The following is a 27,078-nucleotide window of genomic DNA, read 5'->3' on the forward strand; positions in this document are numbered from 1 at the left end:
TGAGGTTCCCTTAGTTTTTGTCTCATTGACTAACACCATGCATTCCATGACTCCAGCATGCATTTTCCATGTTTCTGTGTGTGTGTGTGTGTCTGTGTGTGTGTGTGTGTGTGTGCAGGTGTCAGACGGACCCGTGTGATGAGTGTAAGTACCAGGGTCAGTCCCATGCTGTGGGAGACCGATGGAGGTCAGACCACTGCCAGTTATGTCACTGTCTGCCCAACCTGACAGTGCAGTGTTCCCCCTACTGTCCATACGCTCTCAGTGGATGTCCTCAGGTACGAGTAGAACTGTGTGTGTCTGTGTGTGTGTGTGTGTGTGTGTTTGTCATGACCATTTACACATTTGAAAAATCTGCACTTACTGTGTTTGCTGCTTGAGTATGTGCCCATGCTTTATGGAAATATGATGCATTACGGTGGAACATTTGCACATTTAATTGAGCATGTGGGCTGAAATGCATCTGCGTTGCTATCTTATCTCGCGTAAACTCTCACCGTCATAATCGACAGCTCTGCCTCCTCTGCACCATTTGCTTTTCCTCCACATAGTTGTGTCCCATAGCAGCTCTACCACACCGATGACAGAGGCAAATGTTGAATGTTGGTTTGTTTGTGCAGGGCCAAAGTCTGGTGCCTGGAGAGGGAGACAGGTGCTGCTACTGTCAAGGTAAAATCAGAGCTGTTGTTCTGCTATCTGCACTTCCTGTTTAATGATGAATGCAATTGTTTTCCTACCAACTAATTGCACTTCATGGTTACTAATGTTGACAGAGTGGTCAGACATGACGTTGATGATAGGAACTATTGTGTGTTTCTATATTTGTGCCCCACTGGAGGGAGTGTTTTATTTTCCTTGTTATCCATATAGGAAAAAAGGACACAAGTTCTCCTAATTCAGGGCAGAGAGGGGACTCCCTGCTCCTTTCTTCTTCTTCCGACCACAGACATATCTCACATGTTCAAAAGACTGTTTACTGTACCTGCTAAAGAAATCTCAAAATATGAGAATGGGAGTTGACAAGAGACCCAGCATTTTATCAAACACGACCGTAGGAGTCAAAATGAGCTTTTGAAGATGAAGTAAATGAGATGAGAAGTCAAATTAAATCTATATAAAGATTTCAGCACTCCAGATATAAGGTCCAGTTTATTGTTGCACACATTGCGCTGATAAAGTGAATGTTCTCTGACATTAATCTTTCTGTTTTACAACACCTCTGTAGGAGGAAATGACACCATTCTTGTGACAGTTAGCCCCATCACTGTGACCTCCCAGCCAGCAGAGGGCACTACACCTCTGGTTCCCACATATCCCCTTCCTGCTGGAGGTTTGTGTAGTTTTGATGATCAGTTGGTCATGCAGATTCTGTGGTAGGGCTTTGGAGCCTTTTAAGCATCTTTTAAGCATTGTTCTCCTCGTGTTTATCTACTTCCACTCACTGTAATTTTCATAGAATTTCACCTCCTCTTCTATGGTCAGGTGAGTGTTGGTCTCCTCTGGGTGTTCAGACCCTCCCAGCCTCCAGTTTCAGTGCCTCGTCACAGCAGACTGGTCACCCCCCTGAGGCAGGTCGCCTGCATTGGTGGGACCCCCATGGAGACCTCCAGGTAGGTCAAGACGCTAGATTTATACTATAAGGCCTGACTTTGTACCGTTCATCCTGGTGAAACATCCTTTAGCAAGTTGCTGAATCCCCACTAGCACTAAAAATAATCAAATGGATGAGTGGTGGGTCAATTCATTATATTAACATCACCGCAGCAAGGCTTGAATGAGAATGTTTTCCCCTGAAAAGGTTTGTTATTTAAACTGGAGTGAGCAACAAAATGGTTGACAATTTCATGACATGACAAATATATATAAAAAAGAATAAATCTTTCATGCTGCGGCAACACGATCGTGACGTGTAATCTGCAAACTGTTTATCTGCAGGGTTGGAGTCCAGAACCCGATGAGTATAAGGACCTACCGCACCGGAGCCCTGAGGGCCACACCAGCAACACACGAAGCCCATACCTACAGACGGACCTGCTGAAACAATACAACATCACTGGTAAACATGCATGCAGGTGCCTTAGAACAAGTACAGATTTAAATGCTGGGTCACTAAACACAGACTCCCATGTGATATTGTGTTGCAGTAGAATAAGTGAAATGCTTTCTCTCCCTCCTGTAGGTGTGCTAACCCAGGGTGGTGGTGTGTTTGGCACCTTCGTGTCCAGCTTCTACCTCCAGTTCAGCCAGGATGGCAGACAGTGGTTCACTTACAAAGAGCTCGTTACGGACGCCCGGCCCAGAACCAAGGTTACACATTACACCCGAGTCCATGCAACTCTCCATCCCATACATCCAAGGCCACTTGCCATTGTTTTTTTCATATTTTGCCGTTCTATTTCCAGGTTTTTCATGGTAACCATGATGACCGAGGGGTGGCAGAGATCCGACTGGACAGGATGGTGTCGGCTCAGTTCGTCCGCCTGCTGCCACACGACTTCCAGAATGGCATCTACCTTCGGCTTGAGATCATGGGCTGTGGAGACGGTCAGTGGATAGCTCAATGCTACTCTGCTGGTGTTGTGATTCTAAAATGCTCTCCTCTCCTCCAGGTTACCTCTGGTGCTTTTTAGTTTCCTTAAACAGGATTTATAAGTCACACACACCAAAGCTGAGCATAGAAATCCTTTTTACTAATTCTCTCCATTCCCCTCATGCAGGTGCGCAGCCATCCACTACAGACATCATACCACTCAGCTGCCCTGCTGGTCAGTTCTCCTGCCCCCCACCAGGGGGCTGCATCGAGGCAGGGCTGCGCTGTGATGGGATCCCCCACTGTCCAAAAGGAGAGGATGAAACTGGCTGCCATTCTCATGACATCACCACCCAGTCAGACAGGTGGAGGGCATTATTATGATTTGTAGCAGTGGTAATAGTCGTTGAAGTTATTGTGATAATTGATAAATCATGTTATTAATCCACTCCTGTATTCTGCTCCTTACTGTTTTATCTCATCTCTGTTCATCCAGTTCCTCTTTCATCCTTCCTTGGTGTTGACAGTATTCAAGAAGGATTTTCGGTACTTTCTCCTCTTCATTGTTGTGTGCTTATTTACAGACCGTACACACCCACCCCTGCTCCTCTCAGGACTCCACCCAAGAGTGCTGTCACTCATCCTGCACTGACATCAACGGTGAGACAACACTCCAAATTCATCACGACTGTGTCACAGATGTTTATGTCTCGATGCGTCCTTATATACACGTCTTTTCTTTCTAATGTAATTTAAATGAAAGAGCCATGGATTAGCAAAGGTTCTACCAGATATGATGCATATGAGTCAAACTGGATTCATTCAAAATAGATGCATACAAATACAAGAACACGCTGCAGCATCATACAACACAGACACATTTATCAGGGATGACTATGGATGCTGAAAAATCATGTGATCATCGTGAATGGCCTTATTTGTTTAAAGTCAAGTCAAGATGATACATTTTCTAAAATTGTTTTGTAAATACTCTACAGATAACATTTCCACTATTCATTTATTGTCTGTGGAATTTATCTTGGAAAGGGATGGAAGACAGGGCTGGCCTCTTTTCCCACCCCTCTTTGCTCTAGTAATAGAACTGCTTGCAGAGAGAATTAGAATAATCAAAGATTTCAGATGTTAATATAGGCACGTATCAATATATACTTCATTTATTTTCACAGGATGGTGGCCCAGGACATCGTGGTGAGTGTTAAATGCAGTTTTTATGTTTTGAGAGCAGCAGCCTCTGTTAATATCTTCTAAAACATATTCAAATATTCCTGCAGATCTATTGCTTTAATGTGTTGTGTTTGAAGTGTTCAGTTTGCCAGTTGTCTGTTGGACGGTGTTAAAATTTGTATCATATTCTGCAGCCATCTGCTCCTCTCCCCTTGGACTGGAGGATGGGAGAATTCGATACGGTCAGCTGACGTCGTCCTCGCACCGCGAGAACAACCCTGCTGATGCTGGACGACTAAACATCGTCCCTAACGTGTGAGCGATCTAACCTTTGATTGGTTGTCGTCCCTGAAGTGTACACTAGCAGGAACATTCCACGTGTTTTTTTTGCATGCACTTAAAAGTCTAAAATATAAAACATTCAGAAAACAAACCACATCATCCTCTGTGCAGTCAGGTTATGGAGCCTGGATGGAGCCCCTTACCTGCAGATCCCCAGCCCTTTTTCCAGGTGGACTTCCTGGAGCCCACATGGGTATCAGGGGTGGTGACCCAGGTCAGTGAACGCATGTGGGGTTACCTCACTAAATACCGCCTGGCCTTCGCCCTGCACAGCAGCCTCTTCACAGACTATACTGAGGACGGGAACCCTGGAGGCCCAGCTAAGGTATTTGTACTAATGTGGACATTTAGTATCTTAATTAACACTGAATGTTTTCTGTATTTACATAGATCCCCATATGAATGTGTTCATACATGGGGGAGAAAAAGACAAATCTGATGCATTATTCTAGACATTAGATGTGCTCATGTGGAATTGCCCTGTCGGTTGTGGTGAAGGTGTTTGAGGTGCGGATGGCGGGCAGGACCCCAGTGACCCGCTGGCTCGGTCGGCTGGTCAGAGCTCGCTACCTGCGCATCATCTCTGTGGAGTTCAGACACACCTTCTTCCTGCGTGTGGAGATCCTCGGCTGCAGAGGAGGTGAGGAATTCAACAGACTGCACAACGAAATCAGAATCCTCAGGACCTACTTCCTCTTGTGTACTAGCTCATCTTTGCTTCACAGAACTAGTGAGTCGACTTCACAATAGTGTTATTAATGAAGAAACCTTTCCTCCTGCTCTCCCAGATGAGCTGGTGACCCCCAGCAGCGGGACCACGTCTCCCTCTGGTGGTGGGACAGTGACCGCACAGCGCTGTGAGCCAGGCCTGTTTGCGTGCCTGCACAGTGGAGAGTGCGTCCCCGTCTCTGTGCTTTGTGATGGTCGAGCGGACTGCAAGGACCACTCTGACGAGATCAACTGTGGTGAGGCCTGAGCCATATTTCATGTCATATTTCATGTCATATACATATTTATTTCTCTTCTTTTGTGTCCTGCTACAACACCAATTTTAGTCTCCTTACATGAATAAGTGATTCAAAACTATTTACATTTGACAGTTTATTTGGCAATTGAGTTAAGATATACACAGCTCCTTCCCGATCTTCCCTGTGTTCCATTTTCTTTGATCCGTGTGTGTCTTTATTTATGTCCCAGGCGCCCCAGGCCTCCACACCACCAGGTCCCACGGTGGCCTTCCTGGCATGGCTACCCCAGGGGTCACAGGTCAAACTGGACTCCAGAAGACGACAACCTCAAGTACAGGTAAAATGTGCTGTTGATCAAATCTAATTTCTGCTCATTGTTGTTGGCTTTTTACCAAAGTCCCCCCCCCCCTTTTTGGGTGTGTCTGTTTGCAAGTCACATTTAATCATTTCAAACCATCCATCTACCCAGGGGTCACCACAGGTCAACCTGGGCTGCATCTCACCACATCCCTCCATTCTGGAAAACCTGGGTTGCAAACCACAAAAGGCGAGACAGCCTTGCTGTTTCTCCTACAACACTTCATACAAAATAAACATATACTGTAACCACTGTTTTATTTTCATTTACAGCCCTGTGGGTCGCTACAACTCCGTACGATGGCGGCCTACCCAGAGTGCTTTGCGTGGAGGGCCAGTTTGCGTGCCGCTCTTTTGGCTGTGTTGAGTCGGCACAGGTGTGTGACGGCAGACGGGACTGTTTGGACGGGTCAGATGAGGAAGGCTGTGGTATGCATCGACAACCTGTCAGGGGGAAGACTAGAATGGAAATAGAATGACTTCACTTTTACTCACATTTAAATGTAGAAAAAGTGACATTGATGATATTGGAGATACATAGTTTCATGATGGCCTTCACACGCATGTGAAATACTTTGAAGTAAAGGAATGTGTAATTCCTGGAATAAAATGAATTGAACAAAGTTCTGTTATTGTATACCAATGTGTTATCAGGCACCACAGCCAGACCAGCGGTGACTTCACAAGGTCCCCATGTGCCCAGCCCCTGCTCTCCCAAGCAGTTCTCTTGTGGCAGTGGGGAGTGCGTTCACCTGGACCGGAGATGTGACCTGCAGAGGGACTGTGTGGACGGATCGGACGAGAGAGACTGTGGTAAAGTATAAACCCACCTCAAAAGTGGTAATAAGACAGAACAAAACAGGGAAATGCTGAATTGTTTTCCTCTCCTCTCCTCTAGTGGACTGCATCATGTCCCCGTGGACAGCGTGGAGCGTGTGCAGTGTGTCCTGTGGTCTGGGCTCCTTGTTCCGGCAGAGGGACATCCTGAGGGAAGCTCTGCCCGGAGGGACCTGTGGTAGAGCTCAGTTTGACAGTCGAGCCTGTTTCCCTCGAGCGTGTCCAGGTCTGTTCTCTGAATCTGATGTCAAACAGGACACATCTTTCATAAGCGCCCGGTCTCTGATTTAATAGTTGTCTCAATCTCATTCTCTCCCGTCTCCTCTTGCAGTCGACGGTCGCTGGTCAGAGTGGACGGAGTGGTCGGCGTGTGACGCTCAGTGTGGAGGTGGTGTCAAACGGAGGAACAGAACCTGCTCTGCTCCTCCTCCCAAGAACGGTGGGCGGGACTGCGAGGGCATGACCCTGCAGAGCCAGAGCTGCAACAGCCAGCCCTGCACCACAGACATCGGCACGCAGACAGGTGGCCCGCACTCTGTCGCACAATAAATTCTGTTGTTGGTGTTTAAAGTCTTGTCTAATTCTAAACACGTCTGCTCCCTGATTGGTTGTTCAGGCTGCGTCAACAGCATGGTGCTGGTGACTGAGGCGGACTGCCAGGCTGGCAGGGTAGAGCCCTGTCCTCCTACCTGCTCACATCTCAGCATGACCAGCAACTGCACTGCAGCATGTGTACCGGGTAGGACACACAGGAAGTGATGGGGCGTCGAGCGATGTCATTGTTCTGTTTGTACGGCTAAATTCAAAACACTAGATATGTTGCAACTGAGTAGGAAGTGCCATGCAAACAATGTTAAAGGTTTCCTACCTAGTGAGACAAAGCTTGAGCCCATTCACTGTCCATAATACAAGACACATTGTGAATCGTCATAGTTATTTAGATAAACATATATAGCCAACAGCTCTCTTGTGTTGGAGTTACATTCAATTGAGTAAATATAAGCACTAAATAATTTACTGGAAGTTTCTAGTTGGACTAAACAGAATGTTGTGTTTTCTGATTTTGATTCAGTGGGTTGGCAATTTCCTACTCTCTATTAAATTATTCAGACTACAAAGCCAACCATTTTTCAAAGGCACAAACCTCTATTGAAGCGTTGCCGACATTTCCTCTGAAACGATAGCGGCTCATTCACTGGTGGCTGAAATGCTGATGGAGACATACATCCTGTCCTCTCCAGGGTGTCGCTGTGCCGACGGTCTGTACCTTCAGGAGGGGCGGTGTGTGAATGGCAGCCAATGCGTCTGTCTCTGGGACGGTCAAACACTGCAGCCAGGACAGACGGTCAGCAGGGACCAGTGTACCTCATGGTGAAAGACACAGTCGCATTGATTTTTCTATTTTCCACTTTGAGAGCGAGCCTGGTTTTCACACTGTACTAAAATGCTAAATAACAGGATTTTTGCTTTCTAAAAACAGACTCATAACTCTGGTTGCGTTCAATTTATTTTTCATGTCGTAAAGCAGTTTTCTCTGAGAAAGTCATATTTTGTAGTTTTTCCCATTACACTGGACTGCTGCCTCATTGTTAAGAGAAAAGCAACTGTGAATGATAAAAATCTCATGCACGTTTTGTGCCCCATCAGCGTGTGCATAGATGGACAAGTAACCTGTGACACCTCCCTTTGTGTGGCCACCTGTCATTGGTCAGCCTGGTCGTCATGGTCACCGTGTGACGTGACCTGTGGTCTGGGGCTCCAGCAGCGCTACAGGTGAGCCCGTTCAATTCAACAGATGAAGCATCGGACTCCTAATTCCACTCTTCACAACAGAACTGTGATTATATAGCATGTTGATATGATTGTAATAATAATTCTGTACTTAATAAATGTTCACTTCCTCTGTTTGCTGTTTTTTGCAAACTCTGAACTAGGTGTACAGTTTGCATACGTTTGCATAATCTTAGTGTGCTATTCTTTCACTGCTGCATCATTTACTGTTGTTACTGTACGTTAATCGGCATTTCATGTGATAATGTACTTGTTATGGACTGATGCTTTTTACTGGTCCCGCATGCACTACCCATTGAATTTGGATCAGGCGACTTCATGTCCTGACTGTCTCCTCAGGTCTCCAGTGAACCCGGCTGGAGCCGTAAGAATCCAGCCCTGTCCAGGAGACTCCTCGGAGGCCCGCCGCTGCTCCGGCTCCTGTCTCCCTGGTATACCAACAGTTTTCATTTGTAACACTAGATTTATAATCTAACTAAAAAGTGCAATTTGCACTAAAATGAATGTTATTCTTCATTTTTTCAGCAGCACAAACGGTAGACTTTATATTGTAGTCTAAGTCTAAGTGTGAAGAGCTACTTTCTGAGCAACAGTTACAGTGAAGCCTTTCTTCAAATACTTAAATGCAAGTCTCAGGCCAGTATGCTAGTCTTGTAAGCAGAGATGGGCAGTATTTCTATTACTTGTAATTGAAATACGTATTTCAATTACTTTTGAGTATTTTGTAATTTGTATTTGATAAGGCCGATTAAAAATCTAACGTAATTTGTAACAAAATACATTAGAGTGGAGTAATTTTGTATTTAAAATACTCAAAATACTTTCTCCACGAATCAAAAAACAGTTCACGAGTTCAGTCTTCAGATCTTCAAGTTCAACGGATTGTCTGTCAAGTAAAATATTGTAGCCTATTGTATATACATGGTGATGGTTATAATATCAAGCTAGCGATCGATGCTAACATGCTAGCGATCGATGCTAATATGCTAATGACGCTAGCATGCTGTCTAGGCTAGTGCATAGCCAGTGTTTAGCAAGTTAACTTATCAGTCGAGTAGCTAGCTATTTAAGCAAAGCAACTTCACGTGGAGAATCTCCAGAAACTGAGCAGAGTGGATCTGCTTCTGTGTTGAAGGCATAATGATATGAAATGTTCTTATTGTAGAACATATGATGTGTCTTTTTCCTGCTCGCTCACAAGTAGTTTTTCTTTTTGACAGTAAGTGGGCGGACCCAGTCTCCCTTGTATCTCTACATATAATTGGTTACAAACCTCGTCTTTGGATAAACCGGATATCACTCTGACTTTTCAGATTTTCAGATTGCACTACAGGTCAGGGGCAAATAATGTACATTTTACTGCACGGGTACTTTTACTTTCTGCACATAAAGTACATTTTGCTGATAATAACATACTTGACTAAGGTTTCGATTGCAGGTATTTTAATCATAGTGGATTATTGTTTCATCAGTATGTTATTAGTACGTTTACTGCAGTGAGGATCTGAATACTTTTTCATCCACTAATTACTTGTTAGTGATTTAAGTTGGGTAAACAGTTAATATACAAATAGTGGTCCCTAATCTCGGCTCCAGATCCTTGAGCGGGTCCAAATTGTTGCTCATATTATATCTCTTAACTTCTGTAAACACAACAGTATGATTAAATATGATCATCATGTTTTAATCAATTAAGATCAAAAAGTGTCTTTGAGCTGTTTGTCACAAGAGGTTTGACTATCAAACACACATTGTCTGTAATAGAATGATGGAGTGAATTTAAACCAATCTGAGCAACTTGACTTTAACACATTTTGTATTTAATAACGCTATTAAATTGAATTGAAAACCACCTCTATCAGACCTAGCATCTGCGTCAGAGTGATATCTTTTGCTCGCGCGAGACGGACTTTTGCTCGCGGAGTGATATAAAAGTGCTCGTCAAAGTAAAATACGCTCGCGGCTGTTTGATTTTCGCGCGCGCATGGATCTCATTCGCACTCTCGGATTTTGACAGTGATTTGCCTTCATATGCGGGGTGTGGTGTTCAATGTATGGCTCGAGAAGGTCTTGTAAATAAATGATTCCGTGTCGGCAGAATCGATAGCACTCGTACAGGAAGTCATCATGATGTGATAACGGATCTTGGCGATCTCGAAGAACCCTCTCCCAAGTCAAAATGAAATAAATAAGTGAACAACAATGTGACTACATCCTGTATGGGTCACATTCTTCCCCATATATACATTTCCCCAGATATTAGTTTACATCACCGCAAATATGAATACAAAGCACATCACATGTATTTTACAGCATCCAAAATATGCTTTGCAGGTCAGATCAGAGTTGAATCACTGAATCCATGGAAATATTATAATGCATGTTTGATTCCTATATTTAAAAATGTTTGAAAATTATCATCCCACAAATATGAGTTGCTCTCAAGTGCACCTTTAAAATTTTAAAGTGATATTCAGAGATTAATTTAGGGTTGTAATTGTTTTAGCCTGAACACATTGGTCAATTGTTATTGGGGTGGATATGTATAGATATGTTAATTTATTATAATCTTCTAATAAATAAAGTATATGTACGTATGTATATGTACGTATATGTATATGTACGTATGTATATGTATGTAATATATGGGTGAAGGGGTCAGTTTGTGTTTTCTTCAGGATTTAGTTTGGTTCATTTAAAATGATCAAGATTAAATAACATTTACAATACACCACCAGTAAACAACATTTTCCTTTATAATGTATCAAATCTGGAGTCGGTTGTTTTAAAACAGTTATGTGAATAGCTCTGAAATGTAATAGTGTAGTTAGTTATGTTAGCAGGTTGTAATTAAGTTATTTTTAAACCTTTGTTCTAATTCTAACTGATGTAAAAAGAATGACTGAAAATACAGGTGGATGGACCATAATAAAACCAACAATAACAACTTAAAGTTAAAAGGAATTGTATTCACAATGTAATACAGTTCAACATAACATGTTAGAAAATGAACAAGTATTCAGCATTGTACATTCAGCATTATAGATGAGCATTCTACACTTTACATGTGTTTTAAAATAGTTTACACGTGTATAGTAAAGTATGCTCATCTATTTTAATGTTGAAATGTTTACATTATTGTAAATTATGCTGTGAAATGCCGAGCCGACAAGCTCCGCTCCGCCGAGTCTCCAAGTTCAGATGCAAAGTGACAATCTGAGGTCCGCTAACCTTTTATAGCGTCGTGGTGGTGTCGTTTCCATGACATTTACTGAGGCACTCATGTGTTAATTTAAGCACAGCAAATGTGTAAACCATTCGCCGTCAAGTCAAGGCTCCGCTCCGCCGTCAACTGCCGACAGGCTCGGCTCCGCTCGGCTCCGCTCCGCCCCGCCGTCAACTGCCGACAGGCTCCGCCCCGCTCCGCTCCGCGCCGCGCCGCCCCGCTCCGCCGTCAACTGCCGACAGGCTCCGCTCCGCCCCGCTCCGCCGTCAACTGCCGACAGGCTCCGTCCCGCTCCGCTCCGCCGTCAACTGCCGACAGGCTCCGCTCCGCCCCGCTCCGCCGTCAACTGCCAGGCTCCGCTCCGCTCCTGCCGTCAACTGCCGACAAGCTCCGCCCCGCCCCGTCCCGCTCCGCCCCGCCCTGCCCCGCTTCGGCCCGCCTTCAAGTGCAGACAGACTCGACGGGCTCCGCTCCGCCGTCTAGGGCCGACAGGCACGCGAAAAGCCGCCAAGCTCCGCCGAGCCACAAGCTCCGCCAGCACAGGCTGCACCGAGCAGACAACCTCCGCCAATGCCAACAAACTCCGCCGAATCCGACAAACTCCGCCGATGCCGACAGTCTCCTCCGATGCCGACAGGCTCCGCCAATGCCGACAAGCTCCACCGAGCCGACAGTTTCAGGAGACTGTCGGATCGGCGGTGCTGCTCCGCCGAGGCTAACGCTCGGCGGAACCTGTCGGATCGGCGGAGCCTGTCGGACGTTCGGCGGATACTGTCGGATCGGCGGTGCCGCTCCGCCGAGCCTGACTCGGCGGAACCTGTCGGAGTGGTGGAGCTGCTCCGCCGAGCGACAGGCTCGGCGGAGCCATGAAGGCAAGGCTCCGGCGTCGGGGCTCAAGGCTCCGCCGTCAAGGATCTGGCTTCGCCGTCTACACGCCATGAAGGCAAGGCTCCAGCGTCAAGGCACAAGGCTTCGCCGTCAAGGCTCAGGGCTCCGCTCCGCCGTCGAGTCAAGGCTCCGCTCCGCCGTCGAGTCAATGCTCAAGGCTCCGCTCCGCTCGCTATACCGCCGTGGTGTTGACGTTTCCATGACATTTACTGACGTATGCGCGTCCGTTGTCATGCACCCGATAGCAACAGAGACTCTGTTTTTATTTAAAAATCTAGAATCATAGAAATGCTCATCAAAGCACTGAACTTCAAGCACTCTAATAAGAAAGAGTAAATTCTAGAATCATAGAAATGCTCATCAAAGCACTGAACTTCAAGCACTCTTGACGTTTCCATGACATTTACTGACGTATGCGTGTCCGTTGTCATGCACCCGATAGCAACAGAGACTCTGTTTTTATTTAAAAATCTAGAATCATAGAAATGCTCATCAAAGCACTGAACTTCAAGCACTCTAATAAGAAAGAGTAAATTCTAGAATCATAGAAATGCTCATCAAAGCACTGAACTTCAAGCACTCTAATAAGAAAGAGTAACTTCTCCTCCTGGAGTAGAACATGATTTATCTGACCAAATAAGTGCTTCCCATGATACTGTGTTTTTAGTGGCAGCAGATGCAGTCCTGTATGTCTGTCCATTTACAGTCAGTGAATGTGTAACATAAATGATGCTAATTGTGAAATCTTTGTGCATGGATGACTTAAGTCCCTCGAGTATAAGATCAGCTTTCTTTAAAGAACCAATGTTCACAGGGTAGGCATTGCCGACATTGTATTTTGTATTACAGTATATATCTGTATAGGAAGAGGGAGATTGGGAGCTTGTATGTCATATGTGATGAATATTTTCTTGTTGATACAACGCCAAAGTTTATGGGCTGTTAAGTCCCATTAATAAAAATATATATATACATAATCAATCAAGTTGTTGTCTTGTAATAGCTTTGCTTAGTTACACTGACATTCCGTGACTGTTCTTCCTTTTTGTGGGGTTCACCAGAGCTTTGTGTACATTATAGCCCAAACCTGAATGCTCTGCTATACCAAATTGTGAGAAAACAGAAAATCCAGAAAAAAGTATTTCCTATATTTTAAATTCAAAATACATGTATTTTGTTACATTTTCTGGCACCAGGATTTTGTATTTGGGGGTATTTTGTATTTTGTATCAAAATACATTTTGATGTATTTTTGCCCATCTCTGCTTGTAAGTCACTTGCATACTGAATGACTTTGTCCTCTTGTGCAGTGCTGCCTGATGGAGTCTGGGGCAGATGGACCAGCTGGTCAGAGTGCAGTAAGACGTGTTTCAACCACGTAGATGATGTTGGAATCAGGCGACGATTCCGCAGCTGCAACCACACGCTCACACCCTTCAACCACACGCACGCGGACTCGGCCTGCGATGGAGACGGCGAGGAGCAGGAGCCTTGTAACACTGTCCACTGTCCAGGTATCGCAGCTGTAGACACACACGCAGAAACCACAACTTCTCTGGTCTCTCCACAAAGACGACGTGTTAGAGGAAAGACTGAAAAGCTGATTTTTAGGTGTGTATTTCCAGTGAATGGCGGCTGGTCAGCGTGGTCATCGTGGTCTCAGTGTTCATCAGAGTGCGACTCCGGCGTCCAAACGAGAGAGCGATTCTGCAGTTCACCCGCACCGACCCACGGGGGCAGCAGCTGCCCCGGGCCACACATACAGACAGGAGACTGCAACTCCCACCCCTGTTCAGGTGTAATATGTGTGAATAGTATATCTATAATAGAGTTGTGTTTGTGACTTACTTTTCTATTGAATTATCTTTTATTTTCTGATTGCTCGTGTTATTTCATCCACCTCGTTGAATAAAGGCCTGTGTGCACGTGCGACATTCAGTCCTCATTTCCTCTCCACACAGGTGTGTGTCCAGAGGGCATGGTGCACATGACTTCAGCAGAGTGCGAGGCTCAAGGCGGCGCGTGTCCGCGGGTGTGTCTGGACATGACCTCCACAGAGGTGCAGTGTGTCACCGCCTGTTATGACGGCTGCTACTGCGCCCTGGGCTTCTACCTGCTCAACAGCAGCTGCGTGCTCCTGGCACAGTGCCCGTGTTACCAGCAGGGGGAGCTGTACCCAGCCGGTGCAGCCCTGCCTGTGGATGCCTGCAATAACTGGTACTGTCGGCCTGTGTTCAGGATGTCTTTTATTGTGAAGTAGACAAAATGTCACCTATGTATACACACATACAAACATATCATTTTGGCTGTCAATTGATCTTGCATTGTGTGTCTCAAACAGTACCTGCACTAATGGAGAAATGGAGTGCGGAGCAGCTCCCTGCGCTGGTGAGTGATTTTATATGAATTGCTGTCTTTAAGTTTTTTCTTCTCACCTCGTTTGTCTCCCATTCTCTCTGACTTTCTCCGCCTTTTCGTCCTGTGTGTGTGTATGTGTGTGTGTGTGTGTGTGTGTGTTCTTCAGTGGACTGTGGCTGGAGCAGCTGGACCCAGTGGAGCGCTTGCAGTCGAACATGCGACGTTGGTGTGAGAAGACGCTATCGTTCGGGAACCAATCCTCCTCCAGCTTTCGGCGGTCGTCCCTGCAAAGGAGACCGATTTGGGATCGACACCTGCAGCATTGAGCCCTGCGTTGGTGAGGAGAAGCACTTGGTTGCTAATGTTAATATATACAAAATCCAAAGACGAGTTGCTCGTTTTATTTAACTCCTGTGTGCATTCAAAAATTTCCAAATCAAAACCCAGATAAAGGAAATGAATACAGTTGTGATGTGTCTGAAGGTGTGAGGGAGCCATGGGTGGCGTGGTCGGAGTGCTCTGTGACGTGTGGAGGAGGTTACAGGAGCCGAACCCGTGGACCCATCCGAATCCACGGCACCGCTCAGCAGTTCAGCGCCTGTAACCTGCAGCCCTGTGGTAGAGCAGGACTTAATCTGTCATCCAACAATATTGTCATGTTTAATATCAGAAGTGTATAAGTGGGTACTTTTCAAGAAGACCGCAGAATGTATTATACAACATCTGTCACATATTTGTTGCACTAAATCATGGTTTTGCAATAAGAAGCCAGTAAGGAAAACAATTCAAGGTCTTGAAAGTGCTCAAACAGAGTTATGGAAAATCATGGCCACTTCATTGATGTTGTAGTTCAATGTTGTCATAGGAATGTTTATTCTAATACATTAAATCCTACTCCGTGAATATAACATGTCCTCAAACGACGGTTTGTGTAATGTCTTCAAAAAAAGTAATTTTTTCCCTGTTAAGTGACCTGACTTCCTTAGAGGCAGCCCTTCACGTCCTAGCTCATAATTACATGGTTATATATATATATGAAGTGTACTTTTTAGCATGTAAAAAATGCTAAAAAAGGAAGGAAAAAAAGAGGGCACACAGCATTTCTGCATAATTTGTAGGGCTGTCCCCTCTTAGTCGACTAGTCTTTCATTTAAGTCTTCATCCACTAAGATGTGTTTTCACGCTGAATGACTTATTTCCAAGAAACTTCTGAACACATCTCTGGTACACATTTAAAGTGGTGCTTTTGTGTGATTCTTTGTGGAGAAACTCAGTTTCACAGAACTGTTGACCACAAGCAACTAATCCATTAGTCAGCAAAATCGTATGCGTGTTAGCCGACCAAGAATTTCTTTGGTCAAGGACCGACCTGATAGTTTATGTCAACACCAGTATTTAAAGATTGAATTCATTGCCAGATTGACTGATGACAACTGTTTTAGATTCAAGCACTTGCTAGCCAGTTATTCCAGTGCATCATGGAGCTGTTGTTATATTGGACAACATCGGGCGTCCACATTTGAATAAATGTCCGATCAAATATAAATTTGTCCACATGTTATGCACAGATTCTTTTGTGATTACACTGAGAAGTCTCTGCTCGGGCTCTGTGTTGCTCTGTCAGGAGACGGCAGGGTGTGTCCTCCAGGCCAGCAGTGGAAGCAGTGTGTGAGGGGAGCAGTGTCGTGTGCAGACCTCACAATGGACCTCAGCAGGAACTGCACGCCGGGCTGCCTGTGTCCACACGGGACTATCCAACAGGTGGGCGTGGTGCTGGCTAAACTGTGATACTGTGATCACGGACATGTTGCTGATGGTGTCTTCATATCTCCAGGATGGTGTGTGTGTGCAAGAGTCCGACTGTCGCTGTGACTTGGATGGAGAACAGCACAAACCGGGAGATGTTGTCCCCACAGAATGCAACAACTGGCAAGTTAAACTGACTTTGTTTTGAATTGCTTCATGAGCCATAATGAGTGTAACTCCACCAGCATGTGCTTCCATTCATCAACACATAAATAAGAGATGAAACGATGATTCATCTTTTCTTCTGTGGGTTAATATTTCAGCACATGTGAAGCGGGGAGGCTGGTAAACTGCTCTCAAGTCAGCTGCAATGGTAGGAATCATTGTTTAACTAGGTCATTTTTCCGCTACAGTTACCAAAGTTTGCATGGCAATAATGTCTCATGCAAATCCTGTCTAAACTAATTTATGCAAGACTTAATTGACTGAAAGTGAAGCCGTAGTGATGCAAAATAACATGAAACAAAGAACACAATGCTACTGCTCTCTTTCGTCTCATTGTATCTTTCTTGTTCTGTTCCTCCACATACAAACACACACACACACACACACACACGCACACACACACACACTCCCTCCAGTTGATGGCCAGTGGTCAGTGTGGACTCCCTGGGGTCAGTGTTCGTTGTCGTGTGGAGCGGGTCTCCAGTCTCGGTACCGGTTCTGCTCCAGCCCCCAGCGCTCTGGCAGTGGCCTGCCGTGTCTGGGCCCTCACAGAGAGGACCAAGTCTGCATCACCGCTCCATGTGACCGTGAGTTTGTTTTGTATTGACAGACATTCTATTTCATATTTAAACGTATTGGCATTACATTTTCCACGTTGCCTGTATGCACATTTGGACTGGAATGCATTCAGACAACTTTTAGTGCAGTCAGACCGCAAGATCTGAAAGCAGCGTGAGCTAACTTAAATTGTTCTGGCTGGCTTGAGTCGTTTTTCAGGAGATCTTTTATTGTAGTATTCATAACGATAAACAAATTGACAAACAAACACACAGCATGGAGCAAAATGGACAGATACCTGCTGTACACCCAGCACATGACTGATGTTACGAGGTGCTTTAAATATCTGACACTTCCTGGGTGATTTGTGTGTTTACCTGCTCTTGTTGAAAGGAACGCTCATCTTTATTTACTGTTTATTACGAAGGATTATTTCATCATGATGTGTTGGCTCTTTCCAGGTGATGCGGGCTGGGGTCAGTGGAGCAACTGGACGGAGTGTACCAAGTCATGCGGCGGGGGGGTTCAAAGCCGGAGGAGAGAGTGTGACAGTCCCAGTCCAGAGGGGGAGGGGAACTACTGCGAGGGGCTGGGAACTGCGTTCCTAGCATGTAACACTGACCACTGTCCAGGTATGCTCACAGAGAATGGTCCACATGTGCAGTTTGAGTTTTGTTCACAAAACAGCCAATGCAGTGTGTCATTACGTGTGTGTTGTCAGTGGCGCCATGCTCGCAGGTGCCAGGCACAGCGTTCAGTAGCTGTGGTCCGTCCTGCCCGCGCTCCTGTGACGACCTGGCTGTGAGTATCTCCTGTTTCCACCCAATACTCCTGCTGTGACATTAAGAATTCTGGTGGTGATTTTCTTCCTGTCCCTCAGCACTGCGAGTGGCAATGTGAGCCTGGGTGCTACTGTACAGGGGGGAAGGTCCTGTCTGCTGACGGGACAGCCTGTGTAGAGAGAGAAGACTGTCCCTGCATGGACCTCAGCACCGGACACAGGCTGCAACCAGGCGAGACCACCGAAGCCCCGGATGGATGTAACAACTGGTCAGAATAATGGAGCACACGCTACACATGCATGTACACCACAGTTATATTTAACAGGGAAACAGCCAGAAAGAAGGGACAGAAGCTTAATTATGTTGTTGTTTCCTCTTCGTTTCAGCACTTGTGAAGGTGGGAGGCTCAACTGCACCAGATACCCCTGTCCAGGTGAGTAAGACCAGCTGTAAGTCTCCATATGTATGTGTTAAACAACACTTAAAACTGACTTTTTATGAACTGGCTTTCTTTCTTTGACTGAAGGTAAAACTCACCAACACAAGAACACAATAAAAATAAGAACTGACTTTATGATAAAAATAATATCCGTGTAGGAAATTAAAGTCTGGGTTAACTGTAGATTTTGCATCCTTCTGTGTGTTTCCAGTGTCAGGCGGGTGGTGTGACTGGTCAGAGTGGACTCCGTGCTCCAGGACCTGTGGGGCAGAGTCGGTGTCCCGCTACAGGAGCTGTGGCTGTCCTGAGCCCAAGGCCGGAGGAGCGGCCTGCCCCGGAGAACAGGAAACGCACAATGGGGTCGGCGTTCAAATCCAGAGACAACCCTGCCCTGTCATCACCTTCTGTCCAGGTATCACTGGTTCCTCAGCTAAGCTAAGAAATTCACATTTTATGTCAATTCTTTATATCTACATGTCTCTGCCTTTTTATCATCTTCTGATGTCCTCCTCTACAGGTAGACGAATATAACAATACGTACTATCACACAACCATAGTGGTGTCTCTCTGTTCATCGCTCTCTCTGTTTCCTTTCCTCTCTCTCCCTCTAGTCCACGGTTCGTGGAGTCCGTGGTCACCGTGGTCGGAGTGTGACGGGTGCGCCGGGTCGTCCACCCGCACCAGGCAATGTAACAGTCCTCCCGCCAGGTTCGGCGGGCTGCCCTGTCTCGGAGAGAGCAGGCAGAGCCGCGGCTGCCATGACAACATCACCGTCTGCGCAGGTCAGCAGCATTAGGGATTGTAAATTAATTGTGTATTTATTTTATTTTGAAAAGCACTCATAAAGGGAGGTTGCGGGATAAAAATGGAAAGCAAGAGAGGCCTTACAAGAAACAAAGTGGCACCCCTTAGCATTTTCATGTCTTCTCCTTGAGTTGAGTAAATAAAAGTCAACACTGGCTAGTTTCAAGTTTGCTTTTGTGTTGCCACAAACTCTGTGGAAACATACTCGACCATAAAACGTCCCTCTGTGTGTCGATTCTCTTCAAACCGGACTTCCCCCTGCATTCTGCAGACTGTGGTGGAGGCCAGGAAGAATGGCCTTGCGGGAAGCCCTGTCCGCGCTCCTGTTCTGATCTCCATGGTGACACAGAGTGCGTGGACTCCCCTGGGTGCAGACGGACCTGCGGTTGTCCGGGTGACATGGTTCTGCAGGACGGAGTGTGCGTGGCCCGGGAGGAGTGCCGCTGCAAATACCACAACAGCTCTGCTACTGGTTAGATCTGTTTGTGTGCAAATTGCTGTTGGAAGTGTTTACGTTGTTTTGGTAAACTGTGTTGGACGGAGCAGAGAGTAGTCTAATCAGTAGATGTTTGTCTCTGGTATAGGAATGACATTCAGCGGTCTAGATTCCAGTAATGCATCATGGGTATGGCCCGGTGGATCTGATTGGCAGTTTGCAAATCCAGGAGACAGCATCATCAGTGACTGCAGAAACTGGTACAGTACAACTGAATAGCTCTGTGACATTTAGATTCTTAATCACATTAAATCTGTCTCTAATTTAATTTAGGTGTCTTCATTTTTTTTGCCATCTCTCTCACTTTATCTCAGTTCCTGCGAGGCCGGGGTCCTGCAGTGTCAATCGGTCCCTGGTTGCTATGTTGACGGTGGCTGGAGCCAGTGGGGGTCCTGGACTGAGTGTTCACTCTCTTGCGGAGGAGGAGTCAAGTTCAGGAGACGCCAGTGTGATAACCCGTCCCCCCAGAGCAGTGGGAGGGGCTGCCTGGGAGTCGCTGACCAGCAGAAAGACTGCAACATACACCTGTGCACAGGTAGTCATGTCTGGCCAAGGCAACTTACACCTCCAGCTTTTAGACTGAGACACAACTTTCACTCTGACATCTGAAAGAGGAGCTGATTTCATACATCACCCTTTAAAACAAAGATGCTTTCTTTAAACGTTGAACAACAAAGTCCATAGCAACATTTATCAAGTAGTATGGACTATAGTACAAAATGAGATATCATTTATAAAGAATCTTGTTATTTGTATGTGTTGTTTTGTGAGTTGTTGTCACATCTCGGTGTGTTTTTGCTTCCAGACTCGGTGGGCCCCTGGCTCCCCTGGTCTCAGTGGTCTCAGTGTTCGGTGAGCTGTGGTGGAGGACAGCAGTCCCGCTCTCGTCTCTGCAGCTCTCCGCCCTGCAGCGGCCTCGGCCGCCAGAGCAAGACCTGCAACACCCAGGTCTGCCTCGGTGAGTCCTGGTTCCCTGTAGATTACAACATCTGTAGCTGTGGCGTCAAAGCTATGACAACTATAAGATCCAGGGTGACTTGGTAAAAAAAATAAATAAAAAGCTTTTGTGTATCTTCAATCTGCGTCTCGTCATTGTGCAGAAGTGGGCTGCCCTCCTGGCAGGTTGTACAGGGAGTGTGAACGAGGCGAAGGCTGTCCCTTCAGCTGCGCTCAGGTCAGCGGTAGAGAGGGCTGCTACTCCGATGGCTGCGAGGAAGGCTGCCACTGCCCCCCTCACACCTACCAGCACCACGGTGTCTGCCTGCAGGTGGGCTCCCTGTCATCTGAGCAACTTCAGCATTCTGACTAATGAGTCATGAATCATGCATCTTAACAAACGCTAACATTAAACCTCACAACACAAAAGGACGAAAAGGTCGATGGTCAGCATATTTCCAAAAAATGTAAAGTTAGCATTACTGATTTTAAATCCAGAGGTACGCCTACAGAACTACAGTGATGAAGTGAATGTACCATAGAAAGTCTTATTTTACATTGAAACAAATGTTTTTTACATGGTTCTAATATGTGTGTTTTAGGAGTGTCCTTGTCTGGTGGACAAAGAGTTCATGGCCTCTCTGCAGAGTGTTTCTGTCACGCCGGTCTCGTCTCTGCTCCTCCATAACATCTCTGAGGGAATGGAGCTTCAGTCTGGATACACACTGCGCCACGCCTGCAGCACCTGGTGAGCAGAAAATCTTCCAGTCACGCAGTCCCACATACGGTCCCACACTGCCAACTACACACACTCCCCCCCCTCCCTCTCTTCTGTAGCGGCTGCGAGCTTGGCAGGTGGAACTGTTCCTTGGAGCATTGCCCGGTCAACGGAGGTCTGTCCCCCTGGGTCTCCTGGAGCCCCTGCTCGCTGTCCTGTGGAGGTCTGGGACTGAAGACTCGCTCCAAGAGCTGCACACAGCCTGCCCCGGCCCATGGAGGGAGAAACTGCCAGGGGCCCCGCCATGAAACCACCTACTGCCAGGCCCCAGACTGCCCAGGTACAGGAGCTAGTTTAGGTAGAGTAGATAGGTGCTGTATGGAATGAATGTGTATAGAGATGCAGTAAAAGAGTGGAGTTTTGTTACAGCAAACAACTTGCAGGTGAGGGAGATTGGATGTGCTGTGAGACTAAGTGTCTCTACATTGAATGTAATTACAGATATCATTTAATTATAAAGGGCTCTCGTGTATCCTTCATTTGTATCCAATATAAATAACAGACAGTATATACTGCCAGCTTCTTGTTTGTGCACAATACTAAATGGTGGAGCTTGTACTGATAATGACTTGTTGCTTGATGTTGGCAGTGGTTGTCGGTCCTACAGAAGAACCAGTTTTACCAGGTAAAGTCTCCCTTCAAACTAAGTTTAATACCAGTTAGAGTCCACTCTGTTGTTCATTTACAGTTTTTACTGAATTACTTTTCCTCTGGTCTTTGCAATGTTTGTGTCTGTATGGTACATGGTATTGTTATTACGTTTATCTTAAATCCTGTCAGCTACCATCTTTTCCTTCACGAGACAAAAAAGTAATACTTGAAATAGCTTGTCCGCTTTTCCTGCTCGATCTTCTTTAGATGAGGATGCTGGCTTCTCTCCATGGTCGTCATGGAGTCCCTGCACTAAGCCCTGCACGGATGCCCGCAGCCCGGCCACGAAGTCCCGTCACCGACAGTGTGTCAGACCCCCCTGCTCTGGAAGCTCTCACCAGGAGAAGGCCTGTAACCTGCCTCAGTGTCCAGGTCTGACCGCTCACGTCTATGCCTGCTGCCAAGACGGTCAAACATGAACTTCACAAACCATTAGCTCGCTTACATCGTGATCCAGTTATATTTAAGAAAGGAACTCAACTGCTAATGCTTCAGTAGCTAATAGTAGAGCATGTTGAGGTGGCTGTGTGAACTAAACATTAAACAAGGCGCTGCGCAATAACATTTTAAAAGACATTTGTGATAACATGAAAACTGCCTTTCCAATGGCTTACATCAGACAGCAGGATGAATGATTCTGATGAAAGTAATGTTCAGCAATCCGCCACTCAATTCTCTACACAAACCGTTTCATAACATCTGTCATTCGTGTTGTGGCTTGGTTTGTCATTTTTCCCCATGCTTATCTCAGAGACGACAGAGCCGTAGTGTTTTATCTACACTCAGCGTGACATCAGAAGAGATTAGTACAGGCCGCCTGTATTATTTATTAACTTTGTTTGAGGATAATTTGAAGTTTTATTTGTACATAAGCTCTGATTCATCATGTCTAACCAGGAAGTTGGCAGCTGGCAAGTGTTTTTCTTCCCACAGAGGGGGTAAAATGGGAATACCATCAACCAAAACAGTATTATACCCTGTTTGACTGTTAGGAGATGATGTAGGTTATGAATAACATTCTCATGGTTAAGTCATTATTCTGGCTAGAGAATAGAAAAACAAGATAAAATACCAGCAATTATATCACATTTACTTAGCTATAGCGATATTCAACTACTACATCAAGCAGTCTTGTGTCTTTTGTAGATGTCTTTTGTGTGGGGGCAGACTGCGCAAAGAGGAACTGCTCGTGGAAAGAGTGGGGGGAGTGGAGCTCCTGCTCGCGGTCCTGCGGAGTGGGTCAGCAGCAGAGGATCCGCACCTTCCTCAGCCCCCGGACCAACGGCTCATGGTGCGAGGACATTTTGGGAGGAAACCTGGACAATCGCTTCTGTAACATCAAGCCCTGCCGAGGTCAGCCTACTGTTGATCGTGTAGTTGATCAAACCGTTCCGAAAATTGACATTCACGCCTGTGCGTCCTGTCTTGAGCATAAACGGTTTAGGCATTGTCACGCTTCACCGGTTCATGTCTGTGATAATTGTCGTCAGATTTACTTTATTGTTGCGTAGACTTTTAGAATCGGTCTGCACCTAAGACTGCTTTGCCACAAAATAACAACTTTTTGACAACAGTTTAAGCAGACATGATGTTTGTATTTATGTGGAATGAATATGAAAGACCACATTAAGGCACTATGGGCCTATAGTGACCACTCAGCCTCAAATGTCTCCCACACACTATGCATTGTTTTTGCACAAGTTGGTCATAACCTCATTAACCACACATCTAGGGAATATAGAGTTCCATGTGCACACTATAAATATTAATAAAGGCCTTAAAACTAGGTTTTAAGTCATCATGATTAGGTAATAATGAGTCAGTGTGTTACTGCTAAGAGTTTGGATTAACACATGGGTTAAAAGGTTTATCATGACCAAGTCCTTCTTTGGTTTTGGTTTTTATTGCACTCTGTAATATAATCCAATGGTATCAAGTCGATTACTTTGGTGAGTACATTGTCATCAAAACAAATAGAAATGATGGCCAAGTTGTGATAAACTGTAATGATCATTTAGTGTGAAAACACACTGGTGTTCTTTGTGCTTGTGCTCATGTTTGTCTGTGTGTGGACGATGTAGTGGATGGAGGTTGGTCTCCCTGGAGTCCCTGGTCTCTTTGTGATAAGCGCTGTGGAGGCGGGCGCTCCATACGCACTCGCTCCTGCTCCAGCCCTCCGCCCAAGAACGGAGGGAAGAAGTGTGAAGGAGAGAAGAACCAGGTCAAACCCTGCAACACCAAACCCTGCGGTGAGACAAAAAAAACAAACGTGTTCACACACACACACACACGCGTGTTAAGTTGAGATATGCTATGACCCCCAAAGATAGTCCATCCTGTGCAAAGACCAGTGCTCATTTATTCAGCATATTGCTATTTCTCCAGATGATGCTTTGTGTTGAGAAAGTAAGCACAGCCTCTGATTCTTGGTGAGGCACGTCATGCGAAGGAAATGCCTGCAGCATCATGGGAAAATTCATGACCTTCTGTTTGTGTATTGTCAGATGAGAGCGGCTGCCCGCCAGGCCAGGAGTTCGTGTCGTGTGCCAACCAGTGTCCACAGCGCTGCTCAGACCTCCAGCAGGGCATAGAGTGCCAGGGCAACGCCGAATGTCAGCCCGGCTGTCGCTGCCCTAAAGGCAAAGCTGCTATCATTTTATTAACAGATAAGCATGTGTGTGTGTGTGTGAGGTGTGTGCATATCTGAGTGATTCTTCCCTAACATGTGTTGGTGCTGGTACTGAAACAATAAGCACCACAGAGTGTGTGTGTGTGTGTGTGCATGTGTGCACAAGCTGTATTTAAATGAGCCTGGGTGATGTTAAGCTAAGCTATCGAATAAACCTGGTAAAGGTTCACTTCACTTGTATTACAAAACTATATAGAATGGTATCTAACCATGCATGTGGTTTAGGTAGATTAAAGGGTTTTGTTTCTGCTAAAGTTTACATTTGTGGAAGGGTTTTTTTTTTTCTTACAAAAAATGTTCCCCATCAAAACTGTTCTCAATGACATCTGTGGATTATCTTTAAACAGAACACAGAATTATCATTTTGTTGTGTTATTTAAATGTCATTTTTTTCCAATCTGTTTCATTCACCTAAACTGTAGTGAATGGGGCCAGAAATCTCAAAACCAGAACTCAAAACAAACAATTGTTATTGCTAGATGTGGCTAGATAGAGGTGGGAGACTAAATATGTATAAACCCACCCCAAAGCAGCTGCTGCAACGTGGCCTAATAAATCCCCTGCCTTTCTTTAACATAGTACATGTTTTGAAATAACTGATGTGTGTGTTCAGGCCAGTTGCAGCAGGACGGGGTGTGTGTGCAGCTGTGGCAGTGTGACTGCGTGGACTCACTGGGACACATTTGGGCGTCCGGCAGTTCGCATCAGGTGGACTGTAACAACTGCAGCTGCTCAGACGGACAGCTCCTGTGCACCAACCACAGCTGCCAGTCCACCTGCATTTGGAGCTCCTGGTCCAGCTGGGCGCTGTGCAGCGTCTCCTGTGGGCAGGGCCAGAGAACCAGATACAGGTGAGCGGAAACAAAATCCCAAATGCCTGTTTATTCATTGAAATCCCCACCCTCTCTGGGAAATGTGTTTCGTTCAAATAACAAATAAGCAGTAGAGTAAACCAGAAGCACACTGCTGTGGGTCAGGTCTCTGGTCCCGGACACCGAAGGAGCACATTGCCAGTTTGAGGAAGTCCAGCACAAAACCTGCGACCCAGGACTCTGCCCACCTCTCTGTCTCCATGATGACCAGGAGCTCGAAGTGGGTGACACCTGGCTGCAGGGCGAGTGTAAACAATGGTAAGATGGACGCACACATTTCGCTGATTACACGGTTTGCAGTGTAAAGAAAGAAAATAGAATTGTAAGAGTTCTTTCTGCTTTGTGTTTTTTTTACTCCTAGCACATGCACCCCGGAGGGAGATTACTGCCAAGACATTGACTGCAGAGGTGGGTCACTGCAAAGACTAAGAGTTCATGTGGTAGAGTAGACTATACTGTATATACTCAGCTTACATTACTAGCTTACTTCTAATGAAAAAGAATATACACTGTCATGCACACTGTCATGCCACCACGTTTCCTATAAAGATACATGTCCAATGACCAAATCCTGTGTGTTGTGTCCAGTGGATGGTGGCTGGACCCCTTGGTCAGTGTGGTCTGACTGCTCAGTGACCTGTGGACGGGGTACACAGGTTCAAACCCGTGCCTGCATCAACCCCCCTCCACGTAACAACGGGTCTCACTGCAGCGGGCCGGACAGAGAGACACAGGACTGTCTCACTCCTCCCTGTCTGGGTTGGTTCAGAAACGCCACGATCGATTCATACATTCGCAGCCACATAAATGATGATGACGTCATCGATCACGTGAACTCTCTCGTCTACAGATGACCTTTGCCCCTGGATGCCATGGTCTCCGTGTTCCCGGAGCTGCGGCGCTGGTTCGGTGTCGCGGCGCAGGGTGTGTGCGTGTGAGGAGGGAGGAGACGCAGCGTGTCCCGCTGAGATCGAGGCTGAGAGGAACAGAGAGGAGACCCAGCTGTGTTACCAGCAGCCCTGTGCAGGTACAGACGTCACTCGACACACGCTGCCACGCTCACTGTTGTGATTCTATTCTGAGGTCCTGTCAGTCGGATGATATGAACTATTTCTGTGTATGAGCAACCATGATAATTAGGGCCATTTTAACAGATTCCTAATTGAGTTACTGCCACTGTTAACATTTGGAAATAGTTACAGTATTTTATTGGTGAACACAATGGGTCACTTCAAGGATTTATGAAGCAATGTTTCTATATTATGGTGTGAATCCCAGGCTGACCCGTCGCTTAAATCAATACGCACACATCAAATAATTTAGAATATTTACAACAGGAAACGGAGATATCAAGTCCACATCGATGACTGATGTGCAATCAAATGCTTAACTCCCTGAAGGAAAGATTATCTGAATATAGTGATGTAGCTTGTTAATGTTGTTAATATAGAAGGCTACTTACTAAGATCATTTAGTGATAAACCTGTTCAAAGAGAGGAGCCATCTCTGTTCTATAAACAAGTTAACAATGAACTACAAGACATGAACAGACATGAGTTACTCAACGTACCAGATGATGATCAATAATGTCAAAATCTGTGTTCCGTCCACGAGGAGATA

The 27,078-nt window shown here is 45.8% G+C and overlaps 1 protein-coding gene across 1 annotated transcript in view; it reads left to right on the forward strand.

Moving 5' to 3' along the window:
- Positions 1 to 27,078, forward strand: part of sspo (SCO-spondin) — a gene marked incomplete at both ends in the record, with an annotated part of 79,563 nt that overhangs the window by 26,240 nt on the left and 26,245 nt on the right. Inside the window, 57 exons of the mRNA XM_079181120.1 lie at positions 119 to 278; positions 621 to 669; positions 1,229 to 1,330; positions 1,483 to 1,610; positions 1,936 to 2,056; positions 2,180 to 2,307; positions 2,403 to 2,544; positions 2,718 to 2,895; positions 3,115 to 3,190; positions 3,718 to 3,739; positions 3,910 to 4,030; positions 4,169 to 4,382; positions 4,556 to 4,697; positions 4,846 to 5,022; positions 5,255 to 5,362; positions 5,495 to 5,572; positions 5,656 to 5,811; positions 6,037 to 6,195; positions 6,281 to 6,445; positions 6,551 to 6,742; positions 6,836 to 6,958; positions 7,461 to 7,590; positions 7,867 to 7,992; positions 8,350 to 8,441; positions 13,435 to 13,638; positions 13,750 to 13,920; positions 14,086 to 14,341; positions 14,466 to 14,512; positions 14,649 to 14,819; positions 14,966 to 15,100; positions 16,107 to 16,243; positions 16,317 to 16,411; positions 16,552 to 16,601; positions 16,870 to 17,040; positions 17,473 to 17,643; positions 17,733 to 17,812; positions 17,892 to 18,061; positions 18,180 to 18,226; positions 18,444 to 18,644; positions 18,844 to 19,014; positions 19,308 to 19,508; positions 19,642 to 19,732; positions 19,847 to 20,067; positions 20,338 to 20,490; positions 20,633 to 20,799; positions 21,071 to 21,216; positions 21,306 to 21,526; positions 21,836 to 21,871; positions 22,105 to 22,269; positions 23,044 to 23,250; positions 23,979 to 24,146; positions 24,402 to 24,536; positions 25,200 to 25,437; positions 25,564 to 25,716; positions 25,820 to 25,866; positions 26,047 to 26,217; positions 26,309 to 26,485. Coding sequence (XP_079037246.1) covers positions 119 to 278; positions 621 to 669; positions 1,229 to 1,330; positions 1,483 to 1,610; positions 1,936 to 2,056; positions 2,180 to 2,307; positions 2,403 to 2,544; positions 2,718 to 2,895; positions 3,115 to 3,190; positions 3,718 to 3,739; positions 3,910 to 4,030; positions 4,169 to 4,382; positions 4,556 to 4,697; positions 4,846 to 5,022; positions 5,255 to 5,362; positions 5,495 to 5,572; positions 5,656 to 5,811; positions 6,037 to 6,195; positions 6,281 to 6,445; positions 6,551 to 6,742; positions 6,836 to 6,958; positions 7,461 to 7,590; positions 7,867 to 7,992; positions 8,350 to 8,441; positions 13,435 to 13,638; positions 13,750 to 13,920; positions 14,086 to 14,341; positions 14,466 to 14,512; positions 14,649 to 14,819; positions 14,966 to 15,100; positions 16,107 to 16,243; positions 16,317 to 16,411; positions 16,552 to 16,601; positions 16,870 to 17,040; positions 17,473 to 17,643; positions 17,733 to 17,812; positions 17,892 to 18,061; positions 18,180 to 18,226; positions 18,444 to 18,644; positions 18,844 to 19,014; positions 19,308 to 19,508; positions 19,642 to 19,732; positions 19,847 to 20,067; positions 20,338 to 20,490; positions 20,633 to 20,799; positions 21,071 to 21,216; positions 21,306 to 21,526; positions 21,836 to 21,871; positions 22,105 to 22,269; positions 23,044 to 23,250; positions 23,979 to 24,146; positions 24,402 to 24,536; positions 25,200 to 25,437; positions 25,564 to 25,716; positions 25,820 to 25,866; positions 26,047 to 26,217; positions 26,309 to 26,485 — 8,063 coding nt within the window. The remainder of the gene's footprint in view (positions 1 to 118; positions 279 to 620; positions 670 to 1,228; positions 1,331 to 1,482; positions 1,611 to 1,935; positions 2,057 to 2,179; positions 2,308 to 2,402; positions 2,545 to 2,717; positions 2,896 to 3,114; positions 3,191 to 3,717; positions 3,740 to 3,909; positions 4,031 to 4,168; positions 4,383 to 4,555; positions 4,698 to 4,845; positions 5,023 to 5,254; positions 5,363 to 5,494; positions 5,573 to 5,655; positions 5,812 to 6,036; positions 6,196 to 6,280; positions 6,446 to 6,550; positions 6,743 to 6,835; positions 6,959 to 7,460; positions 7,591 to 7,866; positions 7,993 to 8,349; positions 8,442 to 13,434; positions 13,639 to 13,749; positions 13,921 to 14,085; positions 14,342 to 14,465; positions 14,513 to 14,648; positions 14,820 to 14,965; positions 15,101 to 16,106; positions 16,244 to 16,316; positions 16,412 to 16,551; positions 16,602 to 16,869; positions 17,041 to 17,472; positions 17,644 to 17,732; positions 17,813 to 17,891; positions 18,062 to 18,179; positions 18,227 to 18,443; positions 18,645 to 18,843; positions 19,015 to 19,307; positions 19,509 to 19,641; positions 19,733 to 19,846; positions 20,068 to 20,337; positions 20,491 to 20,632; positions 20,800 to 21,070; positions 21,217 to 21,305; positions 21,527 to 21,835; positions 21,872 to 22,104; positions 22,270 to 23,043; positions 23,251 to 23,978; positions 24,147 to 24,401; positions 24,537 to 25,199; positions 25,438 to 25,563; positions 25,717 to 25,819; positions 25,867 to 26,046; positions 26,218 to 26,308; positions 26,486 to 27,078) is intronic.

Source organism: Pholis gunnellus (genome assembly GCF_910591455.1).
Source record: "Pholis gunnellus genome assembly, chromosome: 20".
In the NCBI taxonomy this organism is placed as follows: Eukaryota; Metazoa; Chordata; class Actinopteri; order Perciformes; family Pholidae; genus Pholis; species Pholis gunnellus.